Consider the following 23,869-nt stretch of genomic DNA (forward strand, 5'->3'; position numbering starts at 1 on the left):
CATCCATCAGATGCTAAATGGTCTTCTGATTCACATTTGTTCAGGTACAGACTGTTCAAAATAGTAAATGCTACTTGCAGGTACAATTTGTGTTATTTACTTAATTTGTGAGCATTGCTGTTCATTGGTTGTCTGCAGCAGCGTGACTGGGAGCAGCGTTTTATAACCATGGTCCCTTTACGGATGGAGAGGGGTTTATATCTACAGAACCCTGTAGTCACGATACCTTCTTTGTTCACTGTTTTATATAGAAGAAAGTTGTAGTGAAATTACCCATCCAAAAGGGTCAAGCTGAAGCAATCAAGTGTTTCTCTAACCTGGGTCACTCAGCAACAATTGTTGAGTACTTTAGTGCAAGGATCTGCTGCCGTGGATCTGCAAAGGTATTAAGAAACTGTAAGGTGTGTGGAAGTAGACAAGGAAAATGATAATTCTTCTGTTGGTTATATTGTCCTTAAGGAAAATGACTGAATTATGCACTAAAAGTCTTTACACTGAAAATCCAATTCTGTAGATAGTGCTGCATCATCATAGAAAGGGTAACTTAACGCTCGTGAAAATCCCTAAGGCAGACTGACCGTAAGGTAGATATTTAACAATATTAGCAATTTTCAAATTGATGGCTGCTGATTATTTTTTATGTCTTAGAAGCACCTTTTTAACAAGTAAAAAGGGGTTGGGTGATGTGTTTACGCTGTATTGTTATATCATAGTTTGCTACTAATTCATCATTAACAGAATGAAGAAAACCATAACTTAGTTTTCCAAGACTTAAAGCATGCTGGAAAAGCAAATCACTGTTCTCTCTGTGCATTTACTACTAAGAGAGAGCCAGGTACAAGAAACAGTAAAGCTCAAGACAGTTTCAAACAAGAAATCCAATAGGATTCAATAAACATTAGATTTTAAAAAAAATTCTGTAGGCTGGCACACCTGGTTACCTGTATGACTAATGATGTTTGAGGAGATCAGCAGGAAAGAAAATTGAATCTCGCTATTCTTGGAACTACTTACAGCTCTTGCTCCCCCTGCCCCCCCTTTTTTTTAGGCATTACTGAACAATCCAAATCAGCTCTTTGCTGAGTTTTGTCTTTAGCTTCCTAGTGTTGCAATGTTGCTGGGTCAAATGCATGAGAATATTTAAGGGCTTTCTGTGGAATTTTTTGAGTGTTGGAGTATTTTACAAATTAGTGCTTTTGGGGGGAAGGAATGAAAGCTGAAGGAATTTTTATATGTATATTTGAAGGTTCTTGACCATCTAATTTTCTTCTTTATTTGTGTGGAGAAGTCCTGCTGCGTTTTCAAATCTGCACATCAGCAGCAAGGATTAGGGTCTGTCAGAGCAGATGTGTGAGGAAAGGATACTGTTTCAACATAAGATGGAAGGAATTACTTGTGGTCCTTCTCGGAAGGAATTTGGCAAAGCTAAGGAGGTTTGTCAAATAGAAGTTGTGAGGGATGAAGAACAAAGATATACCCAGTCCTGTGTCCTTCCTAGTGCTGTTTCCCGTCTTCCCACAAGAGTTTCATCCTTTGTATGATGTTTCCATTGAAAATACCCGATAGAGTCTGGCGAGGCACCACATTACTACTCGGAAACAGAGTGGTCTGTGTAATCAATTCCATTTCAGCTGTTTAAGAGTTTAAAATAAAATGACCATTCTTTGAATGGAGCTCAGATTCATTCCTTTTGTAAATTAGAAGGAAAACCAGGGAAAAAACTGTAAGTGGTGTTATGTTGCAGTATACTTTAAACTAAGTATTTTGAAGACAACTGAAGAGAGCAAAGTGCTGGAGTTGCTGAATTGATGGCACCAATGTTGTCTTTTCATCCAGGTTGTTTAAAAATCTTGTGGATGAGTGGGGCTTGGAATCCATTCTTTTTACTGTGCTTGATAGAGTCTGAATCATATCTTTTAACTCTGGAGAAAGTGTTCTACCAAAATGTCTTCTTTTGTGTGATTTCACTGCATTCCTTCTAACATAGAGTTTCACTTCCATTAAAACACACCTCTTTTTCTGTTGAAAAGACAAGAGTTGAATCTTCTACGATGGTCAATTGCAGTGGTGAACTGGGCAACTGTACCTGCAACAGTGAACATGTGGCCCTATTCTGTGACACCATGTATGATGCTTTGGGAATTCTGAACTCTTATAGATAAGTCCTCATGAAACTTCATGAAATTCTGACTTCAGGAAAATGAAGGAGGATATTCATTAAGTGATTGGTTGGATGTCCTGAGTAATTATCTGAACTGAGCGAATTATCAACATTTTATTTATTTCTTCAAGTAATATATAGAAATTTTGAGCTTCAGTAATTAGACTCAAAATAAATATAGAGAGTATTGAAGGGGTAAAGCTGTGCCTTTTTGATAAACAAGTTACTGCACCAGAAAAGGGTAAATTAATTTTCACCAAATTTCTTATCTTTAACCCTACAGAACTCTTCTGGGACTGAAACACAGCACAGTCTTTTGGAATATTTCGCATTTGAATGAATTTGAGAGGTCAGAGCGTGTGTTCTACCTTGCTGTAGAATGAGCAATGGTTGTGTCCAGAATTTACATCATGTTATACATTTAGTCTGCCTAAATAGTGGGAGAGATTTTAGCTTTAACAATCCATCCCTTTTCCCTGTATTCATCCTAAACTGTTGGCCTTTGTGTTGACTTTTAAAAAGCAGAACAGATCACATCCCTACAAAAAATGTTGAAGTAATACCTCCTTAGGGGAAAAAAAAAAGGGCACTGGCAGAACTACTTGCAAAACGTGTTTAAAGGGTGTGAAATCACTTGCATGTGCATTTGTCACCTGCAAGTAATAGGTCATCCCCTGGGCCATACCCAGTCATGCGGAGGAGCAGAAAACAGCACTTTGGAAGATGCAGATGCAGAGTGGAAAATGAAAAATAGAGTGGAAGTTTGTTTTCTCTCAATGTGTGGTTGCTCCTGCTCATCCCAAGTACCTATGAAGAACCAGGCTTCTCAAAAACATGTTGAAGAGTAGAAAACAGTGGGAAGAGTGGTTATGAATAGGCTGCCTTTGGTCTCTTTTGAGATGCTGTTTTCAAGCACTAATTCTGGCAATCCTTCTTTTTCCTCATCTCTGAACCTTTTTAAAATGGAGCTCAACTGTCAAATGAGAAGAGAAGCAGTTGAGAGCACTTCATTTTTCATCTAACTTTCTTCCTCCTCAGACTTACATCTCAGAAATGTCAGCACTGGTCAGGCAGAAAGGCAGCAATGAGAACGAAGACAGGTCAGATACTGCTTTCTGCTCTTTCGCTGGCATTCTGCATGATTTTTCTGGAAAATCAGTTCACTGTTGCCATTTTCCCCTTATATAAAACAGTAGGGAATAAATTTAACAGGAGATGTTGATTGCTTTCAAATTTTCTGATGAAAAGTGCTACATAAGAGCTAGACAGTGTATCATTTCATGAATCCTACTGATCTGTAATAATTTTTCTTCCTCTGTCGTTTTGGGATGCAGAGAAAAATTGCCTGGTTTCCTCGTTTCTCATTTCTTTCCCCACTGCTCAGGACCCTAGGCCACTGATGTTAAGCAGGAGATGCTTTTCATAGATCAGATTAAGAGTTGGTGAGGTAACAGAGCTTCATGCAAGCATCCCACTGTGCTCTTGAAACTGGAATTTCATTCTTGGTAGTGATCTGTATAGCCTTACATTTACCTTAAAAGTAATATATAGATATATATTTAGAAAGAAGGGGGGTAATATTAGTACTGAATTCTCACTAACATATAGTGCTCAATATGTCACTAAATGGTATTTAATATAATAAGGATTTTTCTAAATAGTTGATGTGTAATTCTCCTAAGATGTTTTATAAACTCTAAGAGGAAGAGGTACAATTGTTCACAAATGTTTCACCAAGCTTGTTTTAAGTCAGTTAAAATTGCCTTTGAGAGTAGAGTTGCACTAAAAAGAAGGAGGAGAGATGGAAAAAAGAAACCCCAAAACAGCGTCCTGCTCAGTCTAGAGTTTCAGGCAAGAGGGGAAAAGGTCTAGTTATCCAGAGCCAGCTGCATTGTTAAAAGTTCATACTATCACTTTGACATTTAGAGTAGGACTCTGTGTCTTTGTAAATTCCTCTTCGTATTACCAGTGTAGGTCTCTGAGCTCAGACCATTTCACAAACCATAACATTTTTGAGTGAGTGATTGATCTGTATTATGTGTCCTAGCCATCAGAAGAATCTTGGGATGTTGCTTGTATAAACTGTAATACAATCTGATCCTGGGCATTTAGTTACAGACTTTCATAGACCTATTGGCGATACTCAGTCCTCCTGGATTTGGGAATAAGGCTTATCTGATACCTTAAAAAAAAAATGGGGGGGGGGGGGGGGCTGGGGAGGAGGGTTGTTGTTTAAAAAAAAAAAAAGCGCCCCTCATTTTCTCTGTTCCCCCCTTAAATAACTCAACACATCTGGTAACACTGTAGGATCATTGTCCTTTCAGTTCCTTCAAAGCTCATGTTGCTACAATATTTCTTCAGTGTCTAGTTTCCTAAAGGGTAATGTGATTTTTTTTTTATTTTTTTTTTCCAGGCTGTTTTTGTAGGTCTTGCAAATTAACCCATATGCATTGCAAGAAAAAACATGACTTTTAATCAGCACCATTTCTAAAGTTAGCGCTTGCTGTGTGTATATGAATATGTATATGAACCAGTGTTTAAAAAAAAAGAAAACACAATCTTTCTGCTAGTACTCAAAACTAGCATACCAATGTGGTTTTATTATCAAATAAAGAATGCCTAAATGTTAGAATATCTTTCCGTTAGGGCTTTTATCACTTGACTTCTTGTCTTCAGTTACAAGAATTATAAAAATTGAAACTAAATCTTTTAATTCAATAAGAACTACATTGAATTTTAGGAAGCAAAATAAGAATCAGATACAGACTCATATGCATAGGAAATTAAACATTCAAAAAATTAAAACTTTGTGAGCAACGAAAGAGGTAGCCTTAAGGTGTGCTTATTTGAAATGCCTGCATTTAATTTTACAATAAATCTGAGTATTTTGTTCCAATTAAGACAGTTCATGTGCGCAACTTCAAATTTTACAGTAGTTCCAGGGAGACCGTGGACTACTTGTTTTACATTCTGGATCAAGTTCAGATTTTTAGGCTTCACTTGAATAAAATAAAAAGCCTGAACCCTGAAGATAATACAGATTGATAAATCTGATTTAAACATTCCCGTGTTGCAGACTTTCAGTGTATGTGGTACAGCTGAGCCTCAGGCCATGCACTAAATACATCCACAGTGCATTCCCAGGGCACCCGAATACCAAATGATCACGTTTGAAAGGTTACCTTTCTATGGATTCTGACTTTTCTGTATTAGCCACGAAGATTAGAATTTTAACAGCTCCCAAGGAGAGGTATTGTGAAGTATTTACTTGGCAGGAAAAAAACAAAACAAAACAAAGCCCAGATGAGGTACTGTCTCATATTCATGAACTGGGATTTATTAGTTCTGTGAACGTCCTTGTGAGAATACACTCTATAGTTCACACTGCAGGAAAAACAAGTCTTGTTTTTCATTTATATTAACTTAAAACTTTGATAGAAGAGTTACTGTAGTAGAGGTTTTAGCAGAGACATATCACAGTATGTGTCTCAGTAAATCCTGAAGTCTTTCACAATTAGCTTTCTTCGTAGCTTATCTGTCTGGAAATCTGGCAGTAGCTTTGTTAGTCAATTTGGTGATAATTAAAGATGTAAGGCTTTGTCTCCTTTTCTTTTGCAGGTTGTGGAACTCATTTCAAGTGCTATTGGTGACTTAGTTCAAGGGATATATTATGAAAACGCAAAATCATCTGAGGTAAGAATTTCACTAGATTTATGTACCCAAGGTGTTTGGCGCTATTAATGTGTGACTACTGTAAATACAATTACTTTCTCACTGTTTGAAAGGAGGGAGAGGGAGGAAGAGTAGTTAGTCCTAATGGGTTTCAGCAGTAACATCATTATGACACCTGTAAGTTCTGATAGAAGTTTCTAGAAGTTCTCAAGGAGGAACTATTTTGTTTTTGTGAGTGCTTAATAAAATACAATCTGTCATTACCAGGAGCTCTAGTCACATCTTACTGCAGGCTTTCCAAATGCTTTCAGAGGTTCCTAGTCAAGGTTCTGTTAGGGGTATTTGTTACAATGTTGTCATCATCATTAATATTTTCATATCAAACCTGTTGTTTCCAAGCCCAGAGTGGTTTACAGAATGGTTCTTCCCAAACTTATATGTCCTTTCTTCTGAGTTTTGTCCTGGAGTGCTAGGAGTATAGTGCTGTGTTCTTCTCCATCAGAAGTGACTGTGCATGTATTTCATAAGTTAGCATGAGCTAAGATAATAACTGCTAGCATTTCACAACAAATAATCTTGTATTTCATCAAAGGCAGTTGCACTTATTCTGTGTTATTGTTTGGCAAGAGCAATAATGAAAATTGGTCAAATTAGATGTAGGTATTTTTATCTTTACTAGAACATTCAAGGAAATTTCTAGAGGCCATTCTTGAAGTAGGCTTGTGTGTTGGCGCAAAAAAGTGGTTTTCTCATTTTCATTTTTTCATTTACTTTCAAATTAGAGTTTTTTTCATTTTTTCATTTTATTGCGTGTCTTAATACATTGCACATAACGTGCAATAAAATCAGTAATTTAATGTAATAAATGTAATAAAATCATGATCTCTACAGATTTTATCATAGCAGGTTTTCGGTCACTGGTGAGCACTGTGTATATGTAAGTATCGATCTTGAAATCCACTGAGGTAGATTCGCTTCTAGCAGTGTTGTCTCACACGCCTGGGAGACCTGAATCTTATGGTTCAGCAGGTGTTGTGTACTGAAATTGCAGCTCTGGTTTACTGTTGCTGTGTTGTCATATGTAACAATTTTGACACCATGGTAAAATGCTGTTCTCATGGGCTGCTGCTACACTAGATGCGTGCCCTGATGCCTCTGCACCAGGCAAACCACAGTGGGCAAGTGGAGCATTCCACTGGATGTCAGCGCTGTGTTCTGGAGGGTGCTGCTCCCTTGGACACTCTGTCTCTCCTGCTCTGCAACAGCCAAGTCACATCACTAAAACTAACCTCACTGAGGGGTATCCCTGTCATTTTGACTGAATCCAGTTAGGAAGAGAACGATCACACTGCTGAGCTGAGTGAGAGCCTCTAGCAGGACAGCAATAATGGGCTGCCTGGGGCTCACAGGTCTCTAGGATGCACAGAAACGATGTCATGCCTGGAGTGTCCTCTGGCACCTCTCAGGAGTGGAACCTGGGAGGAAGTGGAGCAGGAGGGCAGCGTTTGGAACTTGGCGATGCTTCTGCACCTGCTGTGTTTAACCAGTGTATAAACTGACCTCAGCCCTTCGGTGTTGCTCCCAGGGACTGTGCTGAGGGTTATATGTTAAAATAGATGGTATCTCTGAGATTTTTGTCAAGAATAGTTGAAATGTTTTTGCTATTCCAGCAGGTTTCTAAATACAAGTAGATTGCAGGTATATTTTGAAAACACTCATCTACTTTCTACTTTTTCATGTGTAGAGGTAAAGCTCTACAGGTTCATCTCAGCAATCAAACTGCATTTTACTGAAACCATGACCCCTCTGTAAATGAGAAATCTTGTGGACTCATTTGAATTCCTTCCACTGCAGAAGATCTTAATCTTTTCTTTCTTAGTCATTCTTTTTTGATTTTCTGTTGCCTTACTGAAGCCTTCCACATGTGTGGATTGCAGGGGGAAGTGTGAGATAAACTAAGTGCAGCTGCATGACATTTACCCTGCCCTGGCCCAGTTACAAATAGCAAAGACTTATTTTGTTTCAGTGACTATTTCTGTCTAAGGAGAGTTGAAAGTACACTGTACCCTTCCTAAGGGGAACCCAGTTAACTCAAAACACAATTAGTGTGGTGGTGTAATAGAGACATTTACATGACAGTGTCTAAAGTTCAGCCTTTATAGTAGTGTGTGACTTCTGACGAGACCTACAACAAGGTGTGGCATCTGCTTTAAAATTTTCTGTCTAGTTCTCTGAGAAATTCATAGTTTCATGTTGTGCTGAGACATATCCCTGCTGCTCTCCTCACACTGTTCTGCCAAGGCAGTGTCCCATTCGTCCTGAACATTTCTTTAGCAAAGACTGGCAAATAGACTAGTTAAGTTGTTGGTCTTATTTCTGTCCTTTGTGCATCTTCCCTTCTTCCTTAATTGCAATTTGATTGAAACAAAGTTGTGAACTACATTTCCCAGAGGTAAGACAAATGCTTTAATCTGCTCCACAACTAAATCTCAAATGTCAAATTTATTTCTCTTTTTAGGAATAGGGCATAGGGATGCTAGTAATGGCATTTTCATTGCTGGGAATGTGTTAATTTTTGGAAAAGAAGAAGGATATCTTCTCACCTTGTTTTGTTTTTTTTTTCTTTCCCTGAGGCAAGAAAACTGTACTTCATATGTTAAATGTCCTTAATACAGTTGTTTTACAGCTCTTTAGTACTATAAAATAAACTAACTTAGCACCAAGTTATTTTGAACTTTGCTGAATGTCTACCTGAATAGTAGATAAAAATACAAAAATATATCTGCAAAGTTAACCTTCCTTCTCTGACACCCTAAGTTCATGTTTACAGAAAAAAAGTTTCAGTCTTCTTCACTTAGATAACCCAGTAGGAAAGTTCAAAGAATTGTTTGACCTAACAAGACTGACCTGATTTACTCCTGAACCCATAATGGATATAATTATTTGACAGCTTCATTACCACTTTTTTTTTCCTCCGCACAGCCACGTGCAATCCCACAGCTGTCCCATTTTAGTACATTCTGTTTGATCATTCTTCATCTTTTCTGCATAGGTAAGCCATTAGATCTGTGTGAAATCAGGAAAGAAAAAGCTAATATTTAACTTCTCATCATTATTTGAAGTGACAAGCCAAACTATGAAGTGTAGGCTTTGACACAGCCTGAAGGTTAAGAGTTGTCACTATGTACAAAGTAACAAACAGCTGCTGTGGTTTAAGATATTGCATTAACAGTATTAAGTTTATATGTTGGACTCTAACCTGGATCTGGAAGGGGTGATATGATAAACTGTTGCAGTTTTCTGTGCTAAATCCCCTCTCAGCCCAAAATTCTGCAAGTGGAAGACATTCTTCCCAGTTCCCATTTGCCTTCCCTAAATCTAGGTCTAATTTGGGAGTAAAAATTTTGCCTTAGTGAGTGCAAAGGTGAAAATTGTCCAGTCTGGCCTTCAGTTGTGATTGTGGTTATCTATTTTTAACAGAAAAAAACCTCAATTGCTCTGAGTTTCTGGTTCAAACTTATAGGAGGCTGAAGGCTTCTAAACTGTTTGCTAACTCAGAGAATACTGTCATATTTATAAACCCCCTCTGTTTTAATATTCCAGATCATTTAACAAATACTAAGGGGGTTTACTTGAATATTCCTGCCAATTCACTGTGCAGGGGTAAGAGATGGCAAGGAAGCTCAAGGTCAAACAGCAGAATCAAGAGAGGGACTTCAGGGTGTTGGCTCTTGAGCTTAACCTACCAGAATGCTCTTCCAATCTTAAAGTATGAGGGACTTTGAGGGGAAATAATTTGCTTGGGTTTTGGTGATTTTTTCTTGTCTTCAGAATATCTAGCTGATGATAAATGTGCATTAGCAAAGCTCATTATAGTATTGGAGTGGGACTATTACATAAGACAGGACCATTCCCAACTGTTCCACTGATGGCCAGAAGAGCTATTCGAAATTTTTGATGCAATTTTGTGAAAGCTGTGCATAACTAATATGTTAAACAAGTGTAGAAAATAATGGCATTAGTAGCAAGTACTCATTGTATCAAAGAGTGAATTAACAGATATTTATTTTAGACCACTGTAGGGTTTTTTAATGAAAATTAGTTTATTTTCTTGGTAAGGATGGGCTACATGCGGTGAGCTGTGCCAATACTTCTTTGATGTTTGGTCCCAGCCCTGCTTTGAGGAATAATGTTTTGGAACATTGCACATGTCCATCAACTGGACAGCTGTGACTCTGTATCACAAGTAAGGGATTTGTTTATCATTTTACTGTAGGTGGTAAATCAAGTATATTTTGAGTCATGTAGGCCACCTTTTAGCAGGGCAGCAGAGCTAGAGCTTTCACTTTTTTTGAACAAATGTTTCTGTTGCAAGACAAAAGACAAGTATAAAACACAGAATTTGAATAAAGAGCATATGTGAAAAGAATAAGAAAATGTGTTGGGGGAAAAAGAGGAAAAAGAGCATAGCTAAAAAGAAGGCCAATGTTATTTATTTACAGCTTTTGTTCTTCTAAATACTAAGTTTTTCCACAGAGATTTAAAAGCAACAGATGTGAAGAGATATTTATCTTTATGATAAGTTTACAAACTTTTCTTTTAAAACCGGGTGTTGTTTTTTCACAGTATCATGATAAAAGTAGTCAGTAGCTTGCTTTATTGACCCATTTGCAGACAGCCTTGTTCCTCCAAAAGCAGTGAAGATGGGTATTAATAGACCAATAAAACATGCCCTGTCATGTTCAGCAAGCATGAATACATCTGCTGAAAGCTTGTGTGAACCATGTGTGAAATGTTTTACAGGGGCTTGCTGCTGGTAGAGTGATTCATATTTGCATTGGATTTTATTTACGAAAAATAGAAGTTCTTGAACTACCTAATTTAAAACTTTGAATATGTAATGTAAAATTATTTCTATGTGTTTCTGTGGATTATTTGTCCATTGAGAACTGAACTAATGTTTGATATAAATGATTCAGACATTTGGATCATTTTGTGCAACAGCAGATGGTTAAGAAGGAGCTGCCATGGTATGGAAATAAATGAAGGGCTCTGTTACAAACTATAGCTGAAGTTTAAAGTCTCTGACTTCTGCTCCTTCTTGATTTTGCAAATGGGTTTGTTCAGTTCTAAGACATATTTTTCATTCATATTTCCTTAATATGTTTTTGGCTGAGCCTCATATAACAATCTTCTTTGGTGAGATGAATCAAACTATGCTATTGTTGCTTGTGTACTGGATATCCTTGGTACTGTCACTAAGAGCTGCCCTTCCTGATGGTTATGATTGCATATTTTGTCCCACAATTTCATTTTCTGCAAGTGTTTTGTTTCCTGAGGTGATTGTTTTAAACACAGTTTAAATTATGGAAGTAGTTTAATAAAAAAAAATCTCAGCTAGGCAGTTTCTAACAAAGCGGTAACTGACCTTGCCAATAGCAAAATGGGAACACCCTCAGCTGTTCATTTCCCATTGGAAATGATGATTGACAGAGCTGGATTTGGATATTTTTCCTGTGCTCTTATGCTGACATTATGCAAACTGTCTCTGGAGTTGGCGGTTTTCTTCCAGTGATGGTGAGGTGTTCAGCTCTCTTCATCCACCGCCACCTGCCAGCCTGACAGCACCAGGGGTGATCTGCACCCATTTCTTGGTGACAGAATTTGTGAATGAGGTCAGCCCACAGGCGTTAGTTAATCAAATGTCTGGGCATTGTCATCTACAACTAGAATTCATTTGACTTTAGAGGGGTTTTTATAAGAAAGCCTTAAGAGCCTTCTGGGCCAACTAATGTCTACTTTTATACCCACTGCTGACAGAACAAAACAAAGCTTACAAAGCAGTGAAAATTTCTCTAGAAGTAGTAAGAGCTGTTGTGATATCAGATTTTACAGCCTTTCCAATCTAGAGCTAGTTTGGGTTTTCCCTTGATGTTTTCAAAGTAGTGTTTAGATATTGTCCTACATACCCTTGTAAGAATGTGGTGTGGTTGGTGGATGCTTTGTGTATAACATGAGAGTTAAGCTTGGAAAAAAACGGCATTGTTGGAAAATTTTGCTGAAGAAAGGATGTGTCTGCCTCTGTCTTAAGCAGCAGAAGCTTTAGGGGTATGTGGTCATTAGAAGCTCTGTGATTAAAATCAGCTATATTCTGGCATGCAAGTTCATATGCTAAAGCATATCCATATGGACATAATGCCTTTTTACAACTGGCTTGTTTCTGTAGCCCAGAGATTTTCAATACTTACGTTTTCAAGATTTCAGTCTTCAAATATGTGTTGAATTCCTGTGGGTTTTTTGTAGTTAGATGCTCATTTTAGGTGCTTGAAGCTTTTAAATAATGTTTATGTAGTGGACAGTAACTTTTTCTGCCATCATTTTCAATCCTGTTAATGAAATTCTAACTTGTTTAGGAATATAATTTTGTAACAAATCATAGAATTAATTTTCTTGTTTACATTGAGTTGCAGTGACTGTTTAAGCTTCTTGAGTTCCTTCAGTTGATATTGGATAATGTCTGCATTTCTCTTGCTGCTCAAAGGCTCTAGAAAGCAATCATTTTCAGCTTATGGGTCTTCTGAAAGATTTTGTTAACTTCAAAATTGTTGCAAGGTACTTTTCTAGAGTATTTTTTTCTTATTTGGATGTAAAACAAACTATTATAAAAATCACTGCCAATTTTCAGTATCATCCAACAAATTTTAGTAAATACTGTTTTTTCACTGAGCAGATTGGTTGTTAAGGAAAAGATTGTGTTTCATCTTCCAACAGCTCCTGATTTTAAATTTAAAATAAATTGACCTATATCTAAATGGAAAAAAAAAAAAAAGAGACTTGATATATGGGAAACTACTTGAATTAAATGCTCATTTTGACATTTTGCCAGTCATGGGAATTTGCACAAGCTCTGGGCTGTGTTAAGATATTAAAACAAAAATACAGAAACAGAGGAAAGTTTAGGCTTGACTTTGTAAGTTGTCATATGCATAATAGCAAACATGTGGTTTCTCTGTTCTTCACTTTCCTTGTATAACTTAATAGTATGTCTGAAAGCAAAGGCATTTTGATACAGCTCTGTGTAACTTGGCATTGCAGAATTCTCCTACTTTTTCCATTAGTCTCAGATTATCCTCTCCCTTGTAACACAGCACTTCTGGGTGATATCCATAAGGGAGGAAAATTAGAGCTGAACGGATGGATTCTATTTCATTTGTTACTGATTTCATGACAGATAATACCTTGCTAGAAAACTATAGGGTCACACAGAATTACTTCTTGCTCATTTCTAAGTAATTTAATTGACATCACTTCAAGGGAAAAGGTTTGTTGTATAAGAGGGGTTTTTATATTACTCTTTTAAAGAATATCTTTTGTCTTAGGGTATGTTACAGATGTAGCTGAACTGAGAAATTACAAAATCATTAACATTTTTGTGCTTTACATTTTTTTTAGCTTCTCATTATTCATTTTATTTTTCGAAGCAAAACAGTTACGATCTTTTCTGGTTTTGGGGGTTCCGCCCCCCATCCTTAGTATCTAAAGGCATGACAGTATGTGAGACAGATTAAAGTAATGTCTAGCTTTGAAGACATGAGTGAATTATTGGCATATTAACACCTTATGAGTCAGAGGAATAGCAGCTGAATTTGGATTTTGGGAGAAGGTATTTGATTTGTGTTAATTAAAATACTGTGGAAAGTAATCCAAATAAGTACTTTGGATACAAAAAAATTTTGAGATGGGTTGAGCATCTCTGACCTTACAGTCAAGGTGGTAAAGTTCAGCACAGGCATAGCTGAGATGCCTCTATCAGCCCCTGAGAACATTAATTAATCCCTGACAGGTTTAAATTGCAACTTTATTTTTTTTTTAATACTTTCAGTCACTCCTCGCCCTTAATATGGGAGCAGAAGAGGTACAAGTCCTTTCTCACAGCCCCTCATTTTTTCAGTGGAGTCTATAAGAATTTTCAAGACCTGTTGTAATTAGTTTTTTTCTTGACTACAAAGGAGAAATTCTAGGGACTTCTCGAGATTGTTTGGGACTGTTGTTTCTTGGTAACTGGGAAGGGGCTGAAGTGCGGGTGTACTTAGGGGGAGGTTTGCTTTTTGGGTTTGTTTTGGAGTTTTGGTTGTGGGGGTTTTTTCCTCCCTAGTCCCTCATGAGAGCTATAGTTGGCTGTTAATGTTCAATGTGATGATGCAGTAATTTAAAAAATATTTATATTGAATCTGTTGACAGTTCCACATATTTTGCATTGTACTTTTTGAAAAGAAAATGGAGAAGGTTTTTGTTTGAAGCTGCCAATATGTTTATTTGGATATTTTCCTCTATTCATCCCTAAAAGAATTTATTTGGCACCATGGCACCCAGAATTTTGTTTGTTACTTACCACACGCTACTCACCTGTGCCACACTATTAACTTCTGTGAGCTGACACGTGCAGTTTTGGTGTTTTCATGCTAGCCTTTGTTTCATTTTCAGGAGAACTGCCTCACGGATGATATTGGCATATCTAGGTGGAAGGAGCAGGTTTTCCTGTCACACAGTGCCTTGCTGGCAAAGAGCTGCCAGGCTGCAATGGAGCTAGCAAAGCACAGCGCTGAGATCCAGGACATGGCATTCCAGTATGGGAAGCATATGTCTATGAGTCATAAGGTACACCTTTTCCTTTTGTTCTGGGAGCTTAAATATAGAAGGAAAGGCTTGTAAGATGTGTTGCTCGTGAGCTCTGTCGTATACTGCGTGACTTATGCTGTAGACTTTAGCCAGCAGGTGAGTGTTGAGAAATTTGACTGCTGTAGGGAGTGAGATGTTTGCAGAAACTGTTGGTATGAACAGCACTTGTGAACAACCGAAGTCACACTCCTGGCAATGGAGCTCATTACATTAAAGGCTCTGTTAACATCCCTCTAGCATATCTTTCTGCAGCAGCTTAAAACTTTACCTTCTCTGCTCCCACATTATTTCTAAACCCACTGTCCCATTGCAAGAGTTGCAGGAGAAAACATGCCATGGAATATGTTGAATTAGAAGGGATCCACAAGGATCATCTAGTCCAACTCCCAGCGCTGCACAGGACCATCCCCAACAGTCACACCCTGTGCCTGAGAGCATTGTCCAAACACTTCTGAACTCTTAGGCTTGGTGCTGTGACAAGGGGACAGAGCCTGTTCCAGTGCCAAACCACTCTCTGGGTGAAGAGGCTTTTTCTAATAGCCAACCTAAACCTCCCCTGGCACAACTTCAGACCATTCCCTTGGGTCCTGTCAGTGGGCACCAGAGAGAAGAGATCAGTGTCTGCCCCTCCTCTTCCCCTCACAAGGATGTTGAAGACTGCAGTAAGGTCTTCTGTCTCCTCCAGGCTGAACAGACCAAGTGACCTCAGCTGCTCCTCATACAGCTTCCCCTCAAGGCCCTTCACCATCTTTGTTGCCCTCATTTGGACACTCTCTAATAGTTTAATGTCTTTCTTATGTTGAGGTGCCCAGAACTTCCCCCAGCACTGGAGGTGAGGCTGTCCCAGATGCTGTGCCTGATGTCCTTCAGGACAGGGTTGGCCCTCCTGGCTGCCAGGGCACTGCTGACTCATGCTCCACGTGCCATCAACGAGGACCCCCAGGTCCCTTTCCACAGCACTGCTTTCCAACCTCTCATTCCCCAGGCTGTACATAACATGTTGGATCTTGGCTGCCACCGTTCAGAGATTTGTACTGTGAGGCTCAATTGTCTGCAGCAGCATGGGCTGAGCCATATCCCCTCTGAATAACCTGCTGTGGAGGGAACTTCCATAGAGGACAGCTAGAAGATAAGGAGGGAGGTGGAGGTCACTATGTCTGGACAGGAGCATCCTATACCTCTAGAGTAGTAGGATTTCCTGGACAAGTTCTCTGACCTCTGCTAGAAGACATTGAGTCTGCAGCTAGAGTTAGTGCAGAGGAAAACACAGATCTGCTTCTGCTGTATTGCATCACTTGCGAGGTTAGATATAGCTTGAGACAGGCAGACAGACCTCCCATCTGCTTCAGATGAGTTGATTTATGCAGTTTCTAGTTCCTACAGGAGAAGGAAGTGGTTTTATAAAGCACAGTTTTACTGCCACAGAAATGCCACTATATGCTATTACTAGGTACAATTCTACCAGTAAATTACTTCGAGTGCAGTTATATCCTTAATATTTTGTGTATGCTTTAATATTAATATATTCACCATTGACACATAGTTGTGTATTAAGGATTGCATAATTTTCATAGAAAGCTCCTAGCTATATTGCATTTGCTTTGTCAGAAGGAAGGTCATACTGTGTCTGCTTCCTCAGGTACTCAAAAGTAGAATGTAATACTCTGCCCAGACTAAAACCTGATCTTCTTCCCACCGAAGGCTGGGTCATTCTCTCCTTTAATATTTTCCCTGTTTCTTGCCACTCCACATCTCCTACCTGGCTGTGTCCCATGGCTTGCCCAGCTCTGCAAGCTGTCCTTTATCTGTGTCTTTGCAGACTCTCTACATTCTTCTCTTTACCACATCTTTCCACCACTGCAAGGCTTTCAACATCTTTCTATCCCTCCCCCAAACTTGAAAAAGTGCAACCAGAGTACAAGTGTCAAAGTAGGAAGTGGTGAGTAGGTGTAGAATCAGGATGCGGACCTAAGTTTGAGAAGTGGGTGGATAAGTTTAGACTGTTCCTGGGAATTGAATGTGTGTGTGTTCTTTTTCAGCTACATTCGGACCTGCAGCCATTTGTTAAAGAAAGTTCTAATGACACCATGACCTTCAATTTGAATTCTGCTCCTGCAATCCTTCATCAGGAATTCCGTGGAAGGGAGGCATGGCTTAAACAGATTAGAGAGGTAATATGTAAAGCACTGTTAAGAATTTCCTGGTTTTGCTATTTGTTTATTTTTTCCTATCTGTACTTTCAATCTGCAAAAGAACTTAGAAACTGATGAGAGGTTTCCCTGTGCTCTCTAGTGCTTAGTACCTCTCTCATCCACACTTTAAACAAGGGGAAATTTAGGGACCTGACAGTCAAGCTCTGACAGACTTCTGTATACCAGTGTAACAGGCAGATTCATTTCCGTGGAGCATATGTTTGTTCCTCTGCACTGCTTGTGCAGTCCCATGTCTTAGTAAAGCTGCTTTCACTGGCAGCTTAAAGCAGAGAACTTCAACCATCACAGGGGTTGAAAGGTAGGCACACATTTTCTTCTGTCAACATGATGCTGGGAGTAGTAATTTTCAGTGGAAAGATCTGTGGAGCTTGGCTTTCTGACCACAAAATAGTTTTGAGATCTAGCTGTCTGATACCCTTGTTCTTAATTCTCTTATTTACCTATTTTTTTCCTCTGATTTTTACATGAGGAAGGCAATAAGAATGAAATAACTATGTGGTAACTGTCATGTACCACAGCAGGATTCAGGTCCGTGAATAGTTTCCTGAATGTTGCCAAAGCACAAATAGATAACTGTAGAAGACAGCAAGAAGGGAAAGGGGGAGGGGGAAGCACCAAAATGGCCAAAATTAAGCATTCTGTTGAGTTCCCGCATCAGTTGGACATGTTTTGTCTGTCTAAACAACAGTGATGACTGCCATTTGGAAATTCATGCTTGTTGTTACACAGTTTGTTAGAAAGGCTGCTGCCTTTAATAAGAAGCTGGCTCTTTGCAAGCATATTCATTCAAGATGTGCTTGCTGAAGGATTCTTTCTCTGCTGGCTTGAAAGCAGGAATCAGGTACAGGATGTGGAGTCTAAACCTCTGCCTAGTTCTAACCTGCCTTCACATATTGCAAGCCAGAGGCATGGTCTCTTCAGCCATGAAATTTTGGGAGATGTATGCAGAATCTACAGTCCTACAGTGATATAGAATAGGGGGATCTTAATTTTAAGCAAACCTATTGTCACTTTGAAATAAGGGACTGGTAGTTCATAAAGCATGGTGAGGATTTTTGGAATTCAGCAGTGACAACACAAGGCTCATATGCGAGTTGAATGTAAATGGACTTGGATTATAGTTGGAGAATAATGGCATTTCCACAGCGCAGTGTATAAAAGCTTTGAAACAATTTCCCATCTGCAGAATCTAGAGGAGGTTTCAGGACTCCAGGAGTGCCGTCTGTCTGCTTACTAAATTTTCATACCAAAAATGGGCATTATAGAAACAATGAAACACTTCTGTGTGAAAAGGCTGGGGGTGCCAAGTGACATGTACTGCGGAGGAGTATTTGCTAACTACAAGTACTGCTGTACTTCATACATTCATTTATTATACACATACTTCATACATGGTATTTACTATGCTACCACTACTACCAACTACAATATGGAACAAGAGCCTAGTCCAGGAGCCTTTCTTGACTTGTGTTGCTTTAGAGAGGAAAGTTATCTTTGATTAACTACAAGCTCTTTGAGGTATCATCCACAGTCACATTCACTATGTGACATTCAGCGTAGGCCAAACGCTCAAACGAGAGACTTCCTCACGGTGGCAAGTGCTCATAAGGGTACACTCATAAGCCACCCTTTTGTCAATGTCATTTGTATGGTTTTAATAGGTAAAGCACATGCAGTCCACTTAGGCCCAGAAGCTTAGGTTAAGCTTAGGTCAGAAGCTTAACCAGCTGAGCAAGTCTGATGTAAAAGGTAATAAAAACACCAGTGTGTCTGAGATGAGGATCAGAAAAAGGAGAGCCAGAGTACTACTGTGAGGATTAAAAAAAGAGAAAAAAGCAATGGTGCAGTTGTAGTAAAGAAGGCTTAGGAGACAGACTGGATGAGGTTGTTGCCTGGAGGAGCACAACAGCCATTGACTTGAATGCTTGACAGGAGTAGATCATGAGAAAATATTCTTGCTGTTGGTAATGAGAATAAGCACAGGAGAAGGCACACTGAGCATACCTTTCCTGGTATTGCTATGGCTGAAAAACATCTTCCTCAAACATGTCAGATTCTCTGCTGCAGTGTGAATCTGCATATAGGCAATCACTTGTTAAAGAACATGTTTCTGGTGTTCTAATATACAGTATAACTACTAGACATACTTTGAAGAAGCTGTAACATCCAATCAGGTGAATGAAAGTTGACAAATCAAAGAAGATGGGAATATACAAATAAGGAAGCAGTAACTGGCAATGGTTTTGCTACTCCCAAATACTATCTGGCTGTCTTCTTATCATGCATTCCAGAAAAGCTGTCTCTTGAGAAAACTAAAGAGAGAAGCCAAGGGTTTTTTTGTGGATCAGTCCCCTTTCTCCTTCAGAACAGAGGAATCAGTTCTGTTATCTACTGTTCTCCTTCAGGTTCAGTTTGTTTAGTCTGTGATCAATTCTTTTCTAGATTTTATTTTTCCTCCTTTACAAAAATCAATTCATTTTTCAAGTCTGGGCCAGCTCAGCAACATCCCTTTGAAGCTGTGCTTGCCACATAGTGTTCCTCTTCAGTGTAGGTCTCAGCTCTTCTCGTTCTCCCAGTTGGAAAGCTGGATCTCTGAAGTCCCCACAGGGGACATGGAGAGGTAGTTGTCCTAATCTACATCTTTCCAGGAGACACATTGCAGAAGAACTGATGTTTGGGGTCTTCCCTTGAGGAAGCTAAAGAAACAGGTGATTTTTTTTTTCCTCAATGAACCTGGAAAGAGAAGAGCTGGAGTTGGATGAGGTGATAGTGGCACATCCAGATCAGATCTCAGGGAAGGGTTTTCAGGTTGGTTAAGTGCTAATGCTCTGATTCTACCAGAGCACTGCCACCAAGTGAGAAAGACATCTTCTACGTCATTCTGTGACAAAATTCAGGAAGTTGGACTACATAGTTGCCTGCATCTGGACAAGAAGAAATTTAAAATTTATTTGTATTTCTTTCTGAGTGTGTTAGGAGTTGCAGGTTGTATTTATCTGTCACTTACTCAAAAGGTGATGCTGATACTTAAATCAAAAGCACTTCTAACCTGGGTGTAACAGCTCTGACAGGGTCCAACAGCCTCTTTTGGGAGCTCTAGACTATTGCCTTATGCAAGTCAGTGTAGGTATACAGAGAGTTCTCCTTTAAGAAAATAAGTCCTGTTAATGCTGATAGGAAGGATAGTTTATTTCAGAATCTCATGGAAGAGATTAATTAATGCAAACAGAAAGATTTCTTAAGACCAAAACATTTTGGATTCACCAAATGTTTAACTACAAATCATAATAAAAAAGCCTAAAAATTACACTGAGTATCTGCAGCTCTCATCTGAAACAGAACCATGTTGTGTAAGCTGGTAACACATTTGGTTGTATTTTAGGGTTTTCTATATCAGATTCCTAAAGAAAGTAAGTTATGTTTAAAGTAGTAGCTCATTTAATTGCATTCTTTATTCTTGCAACTCAAGTTTGTAGAATGTGGTGTCTGATATAAAATCTCTTTCTGTTTAAGGCACAAGGAAAAGGAAACATTGTGGACTATAAGAAGGTTGGTAAATTACATTTATATCTAGTTTTTAATATTTTTTAAAATTATTTTCAATAATATTCTTGACAGTTGAGAGAAACTTTCTTATTAAAGCTAGGTTGTAAGTTAGCTAGGTTGTGTGTGTGTATATGAAGGGAGGGGGAATGGCTTGTGCAATTTCTTGGTTTTAAAAAGGCACTAATAGACAGCTGCACTGTAACTACAATGCAGCTATTTAATAATAGCATTTTAATAATGTATCTAATAATAGTAATTTAATAATGTAGTTATTGAATAATCATTTTTACTGTCATTTTTCCCATTTACTTTCCCAAACTCAATTTTCAAACTCAGGCTTCTGATGACTTTTGCTGCTTTTTTTTCCTGGAGTCACTTGCAGGTTAATTCCTATCAGTGATCTCTCTCTATTGGTAGAGTACACTGCTAATTTTTTTAATCTCTCCTTAGTTCCATGGCATCTATTGAAAAATATACACATACAATAATTTGTTTTCTTCCAGTCCCCATTACAACTTTTAGCTTTACAGCACTGTATTTGCTACTTCTATATAATAAAGGCAGACCTGAACTAAGTAGCTTTACTAGAAGTAGCTGAGACACCTTAAAACTCTTAAATGGCTGCAAGAGATGGCTGACAAGGTTCCCCTGGCTAAATATTGGAGCACAGCACTCTTGTGGTGGAGAGAGATGACACTGTGCCTCCAGCTCACTGAGCATGAGCCTGACTTGTTCTGAGTCTTAAGCAGATCATGAAATCCAGTCAGTTATCTCCTGCATCAGTGGGAAATTATAGATAAATTACTGAGCCACATGCATGATTGAGAATTGCTTCTTGAAATGGGACCTGAAGAGTGTTACAGCTCTGACTGATTGCTGCTCCTATGGAAGGCTAACACACAAGTATGGGTCAGATTATTTTAAGTATTCTGTATTAAGAAAAATTGCAATTTGGATTATTAAAAAACCTCTCTGCCCTTTGATCCTCTTAGAACATCAGAAGGATCTCAACTTACTTTGCTATTTAAAATCACTGTGCTTTTGGGTTGTTCTCCACAGCAGTCACAGTTGTATCAGTTTTCTTCCCTCTAAATCACCACTGAGAGCACCAAATTTATTCTTCAGATGTGTCTTGGGGACATTCCTGTGAATGTTTAAGCTAGGTTACTTACTTTCGCAAATCTAGAACAAGTTTTCTCCTAATTTTTATAATTGTGATCCACACAATGTCATTTTTAAGTCAAGTGAGAGAGGACATAGCACAGCTTTATTTATTTTTTTTTTACTGTAGCCCTATCCATTTGCTCTGCTGTCTGTTATAGAGGCCTTTCATCCAAACTGGCATGGAAAACATGGCATAGTCTGGCATAGTATGCTGTGACATACTTTCTTGGTTTGTATATTGCATCAACACCAGGAGCTGGGTTTGTACAGTGCTGGAAGGGATGAGTCAGGGTGGGGTAGATCCAGCTGTTCATACACTGCATGGCACTAAAGTCTTGACTTCCCATCTGGTAGGAAAGAGAGAAGAAAAATGGGAAAGGTCATATTTGGTTACAAGGAGGTTTCTCAGTGGTAGCCTGCTGCCATGCTGCTAATAAATAATACTAGCACAGTGCCAGCCAGAGGTGCCAGCCAGAGGTGCTGGCTGCCCTTGCCCACCCCTCTGCTGACTGCCACAGTGAGTGCAGCCATCCTGTGCAGTGCTGGCTGCGGGTCTGCAGCCCCATGGTGTAAGGGACAGTCATCCCGTGTCTTTGTTAACATCCCAGGGAGTCATTAGGAGGACTGGAGGCCACGGGCTATTCATCCTCCTGCTCCTGAAATGCAGCAAAGAGTTAAAAACAGGGGGTTGTTGTTTGTAGATGCTTATGACCCATGTTGGTTTTGCATGAAGATTTGTCTTGTTTGTTTTGGAGCAGCCACTGCCATTAGTTCCTTTTGTTATGTATAATGAGAAGCACAGCACAGTCAGTGATTTAATGAAGATGGAGCTTATTAGATGTGTTAGTAGTATTACAAAAGCATTAAAAATCATTCAGATTAAGCAATTTTCTTATTTTTTGGAATTAATATCTGAATTATCAAGGTGTACATCCAGTACCAACAATCAGTTGCATCTTTCTTTGTAATCATTGGGTATTTTCCCACTTCTTTGGGGTGAGAATCAAGCATAACTTCTGTTTCATTAAAGCAAATAACCACATGTTTTAACATAAATATGAAGTTCATTGCATGTGTGTGCTAAGATGACAATTAACAATCACTATTTGCATTAGTGTGATTTAAGAAAATTATGCTTTTGGGTAAAGAGTCTTCACAACTGCCATTGTTTAGATTTAAAAGCTAGTGGGTCTTGTTAAGTTCATTGTGAAAGACATAGAAAGGCTTTGGTGCCCCTTGTAAAATAATAAATAATCTGTGCAATCAATCAGTGTCTCAGGATGGCTTGTCGTGTTTTGGCAGAGTATTGTAAGAGCTGTGTAACAGCAGTGCTCCCTGTAAGCAGGCCATCTTTCCTCTCCTGTTGGGGACCACCCTCCTCACATTTGGTCTCATCCTATATATAGTGTGGGTTTCAGTTTGAAGTTAAAAGAAAATTTTTCTTTTTGTCAGATGAATAAAGAAAATAAATTCTACTAATGGAGGCTTCTGCAGGGCATTTAGGCCCTTTGAAAATGCATTTCTTTACCTTTTGTACACAAAAAGTTTCTCAGAAAATATTTGATATTTCATACTGCCCCAGTTTCAGCTGGCATATCGTGCTGCATATAGCCAACAAAAATTTTTTTTAAAAAAAAAGTTTAAATCCTATGATGCTATGAAGTGATGCAAATAAGTGAGTTTCCAAGGTTTTTTGAGAAGGAAGAGCTCAAACCTATGTCCAACCACAAGAATGGATGCTGAAACGTTCCAGAGTACTTCTTTAGAAAACAAAGGAAAACATTGACAAAATTGATCTACTACCTATGAAATCAGTTGATACTTTTATAAGGATAACATTTCAGCAGTCTGAAACACCAGTGCTTATTAAGCATGCTGTTCCCACAAAAGGGAAAACAAATTTAAGAAAGCCAGTGCAGAACACTTGTGGATATTTTGAGCATCATTCCATCACTCAGCCGCAGATCCATTTATATTTTGAGTTTTGGGGTTTCTTTTTGTTTCAGCAAGTACTATGCACTTCAGAAACATAGAATGTTTTAGCTCACTTCAGGATCAGAGAATGCATGATATTCAAAGATTTCAGTAGATAACAAATTATCTGGTTTAGGATCGTCCTTCTGAAACAACATCAAAAAAATCTGAAGTTACTTTTGATATTTTACCACTGAAATAATTAATCTTAGAATGGACTGTGGAAAAAAAAAAAAGAATTTCAGTGCTCTCTTTCTCTCATTGCATATAAAATCTATTATAGGCAAAATATTTACCACATATTCAGTGAGTTCCCACCCACTCCACCCTGCCCCCGATTCATTGCTTCCTACAGGTAGCACAGTGTGAGTCTTCTTTCCTTTGGCTCATGAAGCAGAAATGTCTCAGCAGAGAAGATCTGAAATTAGTTGACTTTGTTCTTGAACACCTGCTTAGTTTT

At 38.6% G+C, this 23,869-nt stretch overlaps 1 protein-coding gene across 3 annotated transcripts in view; it reads left to right on the plus strand.

The window, feature by feature from the left end:
- The window catches only part of PDSS2 (decaprenyl diphosphate synthase subunit 2), a 111,821-nt gene that overhangs the window by 81,776 nt on the left and 6,176 nt on the right, over positions 1-23,869 (plus strand). Inside the window, exons 4-8 of one of the 3 annotated variants that reach the window (XM_014248334.2) lie at positions 5,780-5,854; positions 14,318-14,491; positions 16,552-16,683; positions 20,239-20,274; positions 21,563-22,210. In XM_014248334.2, the coding sequence (XP_014103809.1) occupies positions 5,780-5,854; positions 14,318-14,491; positions 16,552-16,683; positions 20,239-20,274; positions 21,563-21,652 (507 nt within the window). In that variant the 3' untranslated portion in view covers positions 21,653-22,210. Of the gene's footprint in view, positions 1-5,779; positions 5,855-14,317; positions 14,492-16,551; positions 16,684-20,238; positions 20,275-21,562; positions 22,211-23,869 lie in introns of those variants that run through there. The other 2 variants (XM_014248332.2, XM_014248333.2) reach the window with 2 other exon arrangements.

The sequence above is a fragment of the Pseudopodoces humilis genome, chromosome 3, assembly GCF_049639895.1.
Source record: "Pseudopodoces humilis isolate 2021_Gansu_Grassland_sample_001 chromosome 3, ASM4963989v1, whole genome shotgun sequence".
Classification (NCBI taxonomy): Eukaryota; Metazoa; Chordata; class Aves; order Passeriformes; family Paridae; genus Pseudopodoces; species Pseudopodoces humilis.